General features: G+C 38.2%; 1 protein-coding gene across 2 annotated transcripts in view; it reads left to right on the top strand.

Moving 5' to 3' along the window:
* EIF2AK3 (eukaryotic translation initiation factor 2 alpha kinase 3) overlaps window positions 1-10746 on the top strand; it is a 64528-nt gene extending 53782 nt beyond the window's left edge. For both annotated transcript variants that reach the window (XM_077843219.1, XM_077843220.1), the window contains 3 exons: window positions 4517-4618; window positions 7727-7789; window positions 9550-10746. In XM_077843219.1, coding sequence (XP_077699345.1) covers window positions 4517-4618; window positions 7727-7789; window positions 9550-9750 — 366 coding nt within the window. In that variant the 3' untranslated portion in view covers window positions 9751-10746. The remainder of the gene's footprint in view (window positions 1-4516; window positions 4619-7726; window positions 7790-9549) is intronic.
* The last annotated feature ends 1373 nt before the right edge of the window (window positions 10747-12119 follow it).

Here is a 12119-nt window from a genome sequence, read left to right as displayed (position 1 = left end):
GGGCATTCTGGGATCATCAGAGAAGCATGCCCAGTCCAGCTAATGATACTCACAAGCTTATATATGCTTCTACATCAGTGGTTCTCAAACTTTTTGGTCTCAGTACCTGTTTATACTTGTAAACATGATTAAAACCCCAAGAGTTTTTATTTTTTCTTTAATTTAATTTAATTTTAAAAAAGATTTTATTTATTTATTCATGAAAGACACACAGAGAGAGAGGCAGAGACATAGGCAGAAGGAGGAGAAGCAGGCTCAATGCAGGAGCCCGATGCAGGACTCAATCCTGGAACTCCAGAATTATGTACTGAGCTGAAGGCAGAAGCTCAATTGCTGAGCCACCCAGTCGTCCTTTAAGAGTTTTTCTTATTGGATTTTATCTATCGATATTTTCTATATTAGAGGATAAAATTGAGAAATTTATAAAAATGTTATTTATTAAAACTAGCAATATTAAACCTATCACATCTTAAAAGTATTTTTATGAAAAATAAAAATAAATATTCTGTAAAACAAAAACAAATTAGCAAGAAGAGTGACATTTATTTAGATTTTTGCAGATCTGGGCAGCCCGGGTGGCTCAGCGGTTTAGCGCCGCCTCCAGCCCAGGGCATGATCCTGGAGACCCTGGATGGAGTCCCACATCGGGCTCCCTGCATGGAGCCTGCTTCTCTCTCTGCCTGTGTCTCTGCCTCTCTTTCTCTCTGTATATTTCTCATGAATAAATAAATAAAATCTTTAAAAAAAATATTTTGGCAGATCTCTTTAATATCTGACTTAAAAAAAGATAGATTCCAATGTCCACAATAGCCAAACTGTGGAAGGAGCCTCAGTGTCCATCGAAAGATGAATGGATAAAGAAGATGTGGTCTATGTATACAATGGAATATTACTCAGCCATTAGAAACGACAAATACCCACCATTTGCTTCTACATGGATGGAACTGGAGGGAATTATGCTGAGTGAAATAAGTCAATTGGAGAAAGACAAACATTACATGGTCTCATTTATTTGGGGAATATAAAAAATAATGAAAGGGAATAAAGGGGAAAGGAGAAAAAATGTGTGGCAAATATCAGAGGGGGAGACAGAACATAAGAGACTCCTAACTCTGGGAAATGAACTAGGGGTGGCGGAAGGGGAGGTGGGCAGGGGGTGGGGGTGACTGGGTGACGGCACTGAGGGGGGCACTTGAGGGGATGAGCACTGGGTGTTATTCTATATGTTGGCAAATTGAACTCCAATAAAAAATAAATTTATAAAAAAAAAAAAAAAAGCTAGATTCTCTGGAGGCCTGGGTGTCTCAGTTGGTTAAGCATCCGACTCTGATTATCAGCTCAGTTCTTGATCTCAGGCCATGAGTACAAGCCCTATGTTGGGGTCCACACTGTGTATAAGTCTACTTAAAACAACAACAAAATGAGCTGGAGTCTCATATCTGCTTTTGTTTTTAATCTGTTGCTCTGTTATTTTGGCTAAAATAAATGAAGACAATCTGACCTCACACAGATAGTTGGTTGGAAAGAGAGGAATATTTAATAACATTTTCAGGTAATTGTGGGTATTTGTCTATGATGGTACATCAAAACTCAGTAAGCATTTTTAACACTCTGGAAGAAGGGAGACCTTGCTTTTTCTCTTGTTTTACTTTATTCCCAACACCTGCAGTGGTACTAGAATTCAGCAGGTGTGCAGAAATGTTTGGTGGATGAATGAATGTGAATGTCAGTAAGAACATAAACACTAGGTGGTCTTGGCCACCCCACACACTGCTGTCTTGACTGGATCATGGCTTGCGGCTGACATGTGTGCATGTGCACACATGTGGGTATGTGTTTGTTGGAGGAAAGGGTTGCCATTTCTGAGAAAGGAAGAGATTCATGATAAGTGGTACTATGTTGATAAGTGATACTATGTTGTTGTTGATGATACTAAAAAACAAGGATAGCTAAGGAAATGTTGCCATAGACAATACACAATAGTAAAAATACGGTAGTTAAAAATGGACAGCCATAATTCTCTTAATAATTTCCTTATTCTTCTCTATTCTTAAACTTTACATTCTTAAATATAGAAATTGTCACTTTATAAAATGTCCCTTTAAAAGTCTCTCAAGAGGGTGCCTGGTTGGCTCAGTTGGTTAAGAATTGTCTTACTCAAACTTCAGAAGCTGTACTAAAACATTGTTTTAAAATATATTTTATCAAAGCTCTTAATTTTCTTATCCTACTAGGAGAAAATGAGCACAGAGCAGCTAATTTTTACTTGGTTGAAATTACCAAGAAATATAGTTCATTCTAGTATTGTACAGTGATAAAGCAATCAATTTAAACCTCCAGAGGGTATGTTATATCCTACCCCCCTGTGTTTTTCAACTTAATTCCTTATTTTTTAGAAATTTTGTAAAGACTACTTTGTATTCATGAAACTACATTTTTTTTTCTAAGTGTATTTAATAATACTTTTCCCCCCTTCATTATATATGAATCTATTCTCTATAGAGGGAATACAGGAATGTGTAAGGAAAAAATAAAAATCACTTACTAAAAAAATCTCTAAAACATTAACAGTGGTTATATTTCCATATATGTGTGTGTGCACACACACACACATGCCTTACAACATGTATTTATACATATCTTATTTTGGAAAACAAAATTGGAATTCTCATCCATAAAATTTTGTTTTTTTTTTTTTTTTTTTTGAAATTTTTTTTTTTTTAATTTTTTATTTATTTATGATAGTCACACAGAGAGAGAGAGAGAGAGAGAGAGAGGGGCAGAGACACAGGCAGAGGGAGAAGCAGGCTCCATGCACCGGGAGCCCGACGTGGGACTCGATCCCGGGTCTCCAGGATCGCGCCCTGGGCCAAAGGCAGGCGCCAAACCGCTGCGCCACCCAGGGATCCCCTAAAATTTTGGATAAAATATTAAAATCAAGCATTTCCTACATTATTAAATGTTTTTAGAGAATAGTTTATAGTATTCTGGTAAACAATTCATTCAACATTTTGGACATTTTAGTTACTTAAAGATTTTGCCGTGTAACTATCCCAGTGTACAAATCTCTGTCCACTTTTCCACTGTCTTTGGGCAACAAGATTAAAGAGGACTATTAAACGGAAGTCATTGTTTATTTCTGAGTTGCTTTTCGTGAAAGTGTGTTAGTTTATATTTTCCAAATAGTGTAGAAGGTGTGTTCTTATCACAGCACCTCTGTAAGCTCTCTTTTTGAACATACTGTCTTTGAACACTTCCCAAACCCCAAGGATAAGATAAAGGTAAGGGGAAACGGGGAAGGTTATGCCACTGATGGAGTCATTGAAACTTTCATTGAAACTTTCCATCTAATACGCCCTGCACGCAGAGGTGGGCTGGCTGGTGGAAGGAGCCAGGTTGATGAATGTCAACTGCAGTGTAGACAGGAGGTGGTGGAGGGCTTGGAGTCCCCTCATTAAGAAATGCTTCTATGGGGACGCCTAGGTGGCTCAGTGGTTGAGTGTCTGCCTTCGCTCAGGGCATGATCCTAGAGTCCAGGGACCTAGTCCCACATCAGGCTCCCTGCATGGAGCCTGCTTCTCCCTCTGCTTAAGTTTCTTTCTCTCTCTCTGGGTCTGTCATGAATAAGTAAATAAAATCCTTAAAAAGAAAAGAAAAGAAATGCCTCTATGGAGCAGTTTCAAAGTGAAGCCCTTCTTCTAAAGTTTGCCAAATATGAAGTTCTGTGCCTAGGGTAATTTTCACAAATAAAAGCGTTCTTCTAAGTCCCAGGAGGTCACTTTTAATTTGAATGAGGCTTTGTTTAATAGAGTAGTTGGGCTGTAATTCGTCTGTTCATTTTAACAAATAAGTTTTTATTGAGGGCCTTCTCTATACTTAGCCCAGTGCCGGATGATGGAACAAAAAAGAGGCAGTTCCTTCCCTCCAGGACTTTATAATCTAGTTGTGAACAATAAGAAATATGCACACGTAAAATACAACTAAGAATGCAAAGTAGTCCATAATTAAGTGCCGTAATGAGGGCTAACCGCAGTTGATTAGTGGTTTGGAGTAATGAAGATTTTCTCATAAAAATGGGTGAGGTCTAAGATGATTAGAAATGAGAGATCTGCTTTAGATAGTGTTGGCTTTGAAAATCTTCACCTCGGGGGTAGTTGAGTAGCTTTTACTGGCTCCCACAAACTTTTTTAGCATTGCAAGGCTCCAGGTTTCTTGGGGCCTATTTTACTGATGCATATCTCAGAGCAGTACCTGGGCTTTCCTTCTGTAATGCTGAGTAGTTTAATTACTCTTGCTGTAGTGAGTTGAAGAAAAGAGGCTGCGGAGATTATTAACTCTTTGCTCACGTTTTTGTTTTTTTTTTTTTTGTTTTTTTTCCTCACGTTTTTACCCATACATTTATATGTAAACCAAGGAGTGACTAGGTCAGCTTTGGGATTCACAAATGCCAAAGTATCAGTTGTATGATCTCTGTTAATTTTTTTTTCTAATATTTCTTCCTTATATGGTATTTCAGATTCATGGGAACAACTACTCTCATAAAGTGGACATCTTTTCTTTAGGCCTCATTCTGTTTGAATTGCTGTACCCATTCGGCACTCAGATGGAGAGAGTCAGGGTAAGTTCCCCCTCTGCTCAAAAAAAGTGGAAAAATAGGGGCATCTAGGTGGCTCAGTGGCTGAGCCATCTGCCTTTGGCTTAGGTCGTGATCCTGGGATCGAGTCCCGCATTGGGCTCCCTGCAGGGTAACCTGCTTCTCCCTTTGCCTGTGTCTCTGCCTTTGTGTGTGTGTGTGTCTCATGAATAAATAAATAAATAAAACCTTTTAAAAAAAAAGTAAGTAAAAATACAACCTACAGAATTGGAGAAAATATTTGTAAGCCATATAGTTGGTAAAACTCTAGTAAACCAGAGCATACAAAGAACTATTATGACTCAACAAAAAGACAAAGAACCCAATTAAAAAATGAGGAAAGGCTTTGAGTAGACGTTTCTCCAAAGAAGATACACAAATGTAATAATACAACATTATTATTCATTAGGGAAATCCAAATCAAAACCACAATGAGATACACTTTACAGAATTTAGGACAGCTGTAATAAACAAAACAAAACAGAAAATAAGTGTTGGCAAGGATGCAGAGAACTGGAAGTCCCATATTTTGCCAGCAGGAATGTAAAATGGTGCAGCTGGTATGGAAAACAACTCAACCGTTACTCAGAAAATCAAACATAGTCACACATGATTCAGTAGTCCTACTCCTAGGATTTCCCCAACAGTAATGAAAACATAGGTCCATAAACAAACAAGTGTTCATAGTAGCATCTTCATAACCAGCAAGTAGAAACAACCCAAATGTCAATCAGCTGATGAAAGGAAAAACAAAAGGTGGTATGCCTGTGCCATGGAATATTACTCAGCCATGAAAAGAAATGAAATACTGGCACATGCTACGACACAGATGAACCTTGAAAATGTTACACTAAGTGAAAGAAGCCACTCACAAAAGGCCACATATTGTATGATTCCATTTATATGAAATATCTAGAATATACAAATCTACAGAGGCAAAGTATATCAGTGGTTGCCAGGGGATGAAGAGTGGCTGCTTAATAAGCTGCTCTTCAGGGTGATGAAAATGTTCTGTAATGAGATAGTGGTGGTGGTTATACAACATTGTGGATAGAATAAGAATCACTGAATAGGGCACTTTGAAATGACTGAAACAGTGAATTTTCTTTTCAATAAAAAATGACTAAAAAGTGTAGTTGTGTAAAAAAAATTTGGTTAAATGAAGTCAGTATTTATCTTGACCATGAAAATGATTCTGTGCTAAAGCAAATGTACTCTGGCTTGCTTTTCTTTCTGATACAACTTTTTTTTTTTTTTTTTTCCAGAATCTCCTTTTCTCAATTGCTGAGTTTTCTATGAACCTTTGTTGTAATTTTTAGCATGTTCTGTCACATGTCCAAAATGTTTTCCCCCATACTTCAGTATAGCTTGTATATCTCGGGTTTTTTTGTTTTGTTTTTTTCCTTTCCTGGAGTCTTTTCTTGCCAAAGCTTTTGTCCTCCAGTGTGAAGTGATTACTTTCTAGACCTTCTATAAGTTGTCTTCCCAGGACATACTTCCTGCTCCCGGCATGGATCCCTTGTTTCCTAGAGTTCATGTTGCCCCTTGCTAGAGCACATTCTGCAGGAAATTCCTCAGAAAGAACATATGAGAGAGAAATTTTTAGCATCTGCAGGTTTCTAAAATATATTTTATATTCTTCAACCTGTTGATAAATTGGCCAGGTTCTAATCCTAGATTGGAAATAATATCCCTCAGAACTTTAAAGGTACTGCCTTATAGTCCCAGCACTGCTGCTGAAGAGCTGGTGCCACTTGGACGTGAGATCTTTGGAACTGTTTTATTTTCCTTTCTGGAAACTCTTAGGCCTCTTCCTTTATCAGTGCTGTTATGACATTTAGCCCTTTCACTGATCCTTTTTTCCCTCTCATTTATTATGTTTTTTTTTTTAAGATTTTATTTATTTATTCATGAGACACACACACACACACACACACAGAGAGAGAGAGAGAGAGAGAGAGAGGCAGAGACACAGGCAGAGGGAGAAGCAGGCTCCATGCAGGGAGCCTGACGTGGGAATTGATGCCGGGTCTCCAGGATCATGCCCTGGGTTGAAGGCGACGCTATACCGCTGAGCCACCCGGGCTGCCCTATTGAATGTTTTTAAACTGGTAGGTTTCTTCAGTTACAAGATGGGACTCCTTCAGTTCTAGTAAATTTCTTGTATTTTTGATAAGTTCTTCTCCACTTTTTCTGTTTTCTTTTTCTGGAACTCCTGACTTACTCCTATAAATGCCTAATTTTTTCTCCTACCTCCCATCTGTTTGTCTCTTCATATACTGTTCTTTGCAAGAGTTCCTTAATTTGTTATTCTAATTTCCTAATTTTGTATTTTGACAATCCAGTTTTTAAATGTCCAAGATTGTTCCTTTTTATGACATTTCATTCTTTCTACATGGACTCAGTATCTTCTCTTTGAGAATCTCAATTATGTATATTTATATGCTTTAAATATTGTCTCTTCTGGAACATAAAGAGAGTGATAATATATATGAAAACTTTCCAGTAAGATTTCAAAAGCTTAGTTTTATACTCAGAATTTAACACAATCGACTTGGGTTTGGTGGGTTTCTTTCACTCAAAAAAAAAAAAAAGAAGGGGGTACCTGGCTGGTGACTCTTGATCTCGGGATCATGAGTTCAAGCCCCATGTTGGGCGTAGAGATTACTAAAAAAAAAAAAGAAAGAAGAGGAAGAAAGAATGTATTCTTTCATATCATATACAAAGAGGCTAGATACTAATAGAAAAGGTTACCCACTTAAGTCACAAATGTGTACTCATAAATGAATTATTTTTTACACAAATCAGTCCATTCTCCATTAAATTCAGGTATCAGTATGATATGTACAATTCAAACATAATTATATATGAATTGTTTCCTAGATTTCAGTAATTTGATGGCATGTACATCTGTGGTCAGGAAGCATTAATGTGTAGATTATCATCAGGTCAAGAAAAGCTGTTGATAAGTTTTCCATCTGTTTAATATTCAGCCTTTCCCCTTTGTCACTCCAGTAGAGCATCAAAAAATATGTTTAAATAAATAACATGTATTGAAACATTTAAAAACAAGTAACACTTTTCTCTTTTTAGGTCTTAACTGATGTAAGAAATCTCAAATTTCCGCCACTATTTACTCAGAAATATCCTCGTGAGGTTTGTATAATTATAATCTTTTCTTTTCTTGAGAATCAAATTTAGAACCTAAAGGGTTCTTAGCAATTAATTCATCAGTTTTCCATTTTACAGACAAGGAAGCCAAGGTGTAGAGAGAAAAAGGACCTGATCCCAAAGAGCATACAACTTATTAAAAATCACAGACAGGAACTTGAGCTGGGTGTTCTGTTTTCCCCACTGGGTGATTCTGTTTTCCCCACTGGGTGATTTCCTGTGTGTGCACTGTAGCATCCTCTCGCTTCAGTAAGGCTGAACTCCTAGCACACTCTAGGGAATAGAGCTGCTGCTGTGACTGTGCCATTAATTTATTTTAGTGAATTTGGGAGGGAACTTAAAAACTGGCTTCTTTCTTTAAAGGGGGGGGGGGCACATTGATTATGTGTGTTGGAGTTCAAGCACTCAGAGTGACACAGTAAAATGGTTCAGAAGAATAGGAAGTAGAAATTAAACTGGTCCTAATGGTGAAAATTGTGTGTAATGAATCTTTGAAGTTTGTTTTGTGCTGCCTTTGTTATTTTCATCCCGTACTATGTTTGGTCCACAAACACATCATTTAAAAATTTACACATTGATATATCTTGAATTTTCTTAAATAATTAAATTGAAGTAAATTAAACTATCTGTTAATTATCAAATTAGGAAAAATCTAAATTTACCTGTCAGTATTGTAAGCATAATGAAGGATTGCATTGAAAGATAAAATAAAATAAAATATTTTAAAAAGAGACTTTATAAAGATACACTAAGCTAAGATGAAATATGTTTTACTAAAATTTATTTTGTTAAATATTTTCAAAGTCAAAGAATCAATTTCCAAGGTGGCTTTTTTTTTTTTTTTTTTTTTTTAAGATTTTATTCATTTAGGGCAGCCTGGGTGGCTCAGCAGTTTAGCGCCTGCCTTCAGCCCAGGGCATGATCCTGGATACCAGGATGGAGTCCCACATGGGGCTCCCTGCATGGAGCCTGCTTCTCCGTCTGCCTGTGTCTCTGCCTCTCTCTCCCTGTGTGTCTCTCATATAAACAAATAAAAATCTTTAAAAAAAAAAAAAAAGATTTTATTCATTTATTCATGAGAGACATAGAGAGAGAGGCAGAGGCACAGGCAGAGGGAGAAGCAGGCTCCATGCAGGGAGCCCGATGTGGAACTCGATTCTGGGACCCTAAGATCACGCCCTGGGCTGAAGGCAGGCGCTAAACCACTGAACCACCATCCCTCCAAGGTGGCTTATAAGAATAAGATTACATTAAGAAGGACTCAAAAAAAATTGAGGAAAGGGATTAAGTACTGATCTCTGGCATGGTTATTTTTAATTGAAATTTTTATTAAGACAATTGTACATTCACATGCCGTTATAAGATGGAATTATTTTTAAAGTCATATTATGTCTGTATTTCAAGGATATGATTTAAGACCCTTTATTATATGTTAGAAAACAGACAATTACCACAAAATGGGCTGTGTCTATTTGGAGCAGGGGTGAGCAAACTATGTCCCACAGGCCAAATGCAGTCTGCTGTCTAATTTTGTAATAAAGTTTTATTGGGACACACCCGTACCCATTTGTTTACTTATTATCTGTGGCTGCTTTTGTATTTTAACTGCAAAGTTGAGAACTTGCATCAGAAACTAGCCTGCAAACTTAATATATTTACAGAAAAAGTTCTCTGACTCGTGATTTCATAGACTGTTTCAAGGTCTAAACCTGGCCCTTTGTTATAAAATGATTTTTATATTTCAGCATGTGATGGTTCAAGACATGCTTTCTCCATCCCCCATGGAACGGCCTGAAGCCACCAACATCATTGAAAATGCTGTATTTGAAGACTTGGAGCTTCCGGGAAAAACAGTTCTCAGACAGAGGTCTCGCTCCATGAGCTCATCGGGAACAAAGCATTCAAGACAGTCCAGCAACTCCCGGAGCCCTTTGCCAAGCAACTAGCCTTAATGTATGCTCGCACCCCTATCAGGTGGCACAGAATAGCCTCTTAGGAATGTGGCTTTCCAAAATTATGAACTTGAAAATTCTGTTCTTTGCTCAATTTTACTTTGGACTGCTTTTTCTAAGTCATATTTAAACTGGATTTGGGGGCATAACCTAATTTGAGCCAACTCTATACTGCTAAACTCCAGGAGAGGGCTATCAGTAAATCACGTGTGGTCCTTCTTCTTCGTTGGTCTCTTGAAAGTGGCTGCCAAGCTTTATAGCCCTCACCTTTGCCTGGGAAGGTAGAAACAATCCCTAAAATACAGAGAGAGAATTAAAAGGGAAATATTTTTATAGTACAGAAGAGAGTTCTACATGTGGTAACTATATTGTTCTAGAAATATGCTTTCTAGAGATAAGATGATGATTTTGAAACTAATTTCCAAAAAAGCTGACTCCATTTTTGTCCTGGTGTGTAAATGAGGAACCTGCACTATTTTGGAGGACAAGTAGCACAAATTGTATAATGGTTTATGTCCATAGCTAGTTTTATAGTGATATTTGTAGCATTACATAGCTTTATTCCTTAGATGGTTCTAGGGAGAGTTTAAGAGCTTTTTGTACTTTTACCTCCAATAAAGGGAAAATGAAGCTTTTTGTGTAAATTGGCCAAAAGTTCTGGTTTGGGGAAGTAAAAAGCTGTAGTAAGATATGAATCATATATTACAACTAACTTCTTCAATTATGGACTTTTAAAAAACCTACTGAAATCTTAAATGTTTTATGTGTAATCCTGTAGGTTGATACTTTCCCAAAACTGATTATAGGTAACAGTTTCATCATCTAACTTGCTAACATGTTTTTATTTTTCACTGTAAATATGTTTATTTTTTATTTATAAAAATTCTGAACTCAATCCATTTGGGTTGGTGGTGTACAGACGCACTTAAGTGTGTTAAGTATTGTGACTTCTTTCAAGTCTAAATGATTTAATAAAACTTTAAAAAATTATTTATAGTTGACTCTTATTTTGGGGAATTAGCCCCAAGTGGTCTCTTTTCAAATTTATAAAATGGAATCATAGGTCTAGGAGGGTCATAACCCTATTTTCTTTTTTTTTTTTCCCTAAGATTTTATTATTTATTTGAGAGAGGGAATAGCAGAGGGAGAGGAAGAAGCAGGCTCCCACTGAGCAGGGAGCATGATTCAGGACTCAGTCCCAGGACCCCGGGATCATGAGCTGATCTGAAGGCAGACACTTAACAGACTGAGCCAGGCAGGTGCCCCATAACCCTACTTTCAAGAAAAGTTTACCTAATCTATTCCAAGCAGGTCTTCTCTGCTCTTTCCCAAAGTCTGTTTCAAGTCACTGGACTCCTTTCATTTATGACAAAACCAAGCCTTTTTTAAAAAGATTGATTTTAGAGAGTGAGAATATGAGCAGGGGGAGGGGCAGAGGGAGAGGGGGAGAGAGAATCTCAAGCAGACTCCCCACTGAGCCTGGAGCCTAATCCAGGACTTGATGCCCGGACCCTGAGATCATGACCTGAGCCGAAACCAAGAATCAGCTGCTTAGCCAACCGAGCGATTCAGGCACTCCAGGCCTACTTTCATTTTAATTTTTTTTAAAGATATTATTTATTTATTCATGAGAGACACAGAGAGAGAGGCAGAGACATAGGCAGAGGGAGAAGCAGGCCCCATGGAGGAAGCCCGACGTGGGACCCGGGATCACCCCCTGGGCGGAAGGCAGCACTAAACTGCTGAGCCACCCTGGCTGCCCTCATTTTAATTCTGTGTGGGAAAGCAGGCATGGGGAGTTCAGGGGCTGGGCCAGCAGGACCTAGTAAGTCCTCAGTGTAGCCAGGACAAAGTCTCCTGCATTCTCACTCAGAACCCTTTTTCCAGGGACGCCTGGGTGGCTCAGCAGTTGAGTATCTGCCTTCGGCTTAGGGTGTGATCTCAGAGTCCTGGGACCAAGTCCCACATTGGGCTCCCCTTAAGGAGTCTGCTTCTCCCTCTACGTAGGTCTCTCTGCCTCTCTCTCTGTGTGTCTCTCATGAATTAAATAAATAAAACCTTTTTTATTTATTTATTTATTTATTTATTTTTAGATTTTATTTATTTATTCATGAGGATACACAGAGAGGAGAGAGAGAAGCAGACACAGGCAGAGGGAGAAGCAGGCTCCATGCAGGGAGCCCGATGTGGGACTCGATCCCAGGTCTCCAGGATCACACCCTGGGCAGCACTAAACTGCTGAGCCACCGGGGCTGCCCAAAACCTTTTTAAAAAACACACAAAAACCCTTTTTCCTGACTCCACACCCTACCCCTCCCTTCCAATTGTTGCTTTTCTAGCACTCTTCTGAGCTCCCTGCCTCC

The sequence above is a fragment of the Canis aureus genome, chromosome 12 (genome assembly GCF_053574225.1).
Source record: "Canis aureus isolate CA01 chromosome 12, VMU_Caureus_v.1.0, whole genome shotgun sequence".
NCBI lineage: Eukaryota > Metazoa > Chordata > Mammalia > Carnivora > Canidae > Canis > Canis aureus.
The sequence above is the reverse complement of the archived record's forward strand: the minus strand, read 5'-3'. Positions and strand labels throughout refer to the sequence as shown.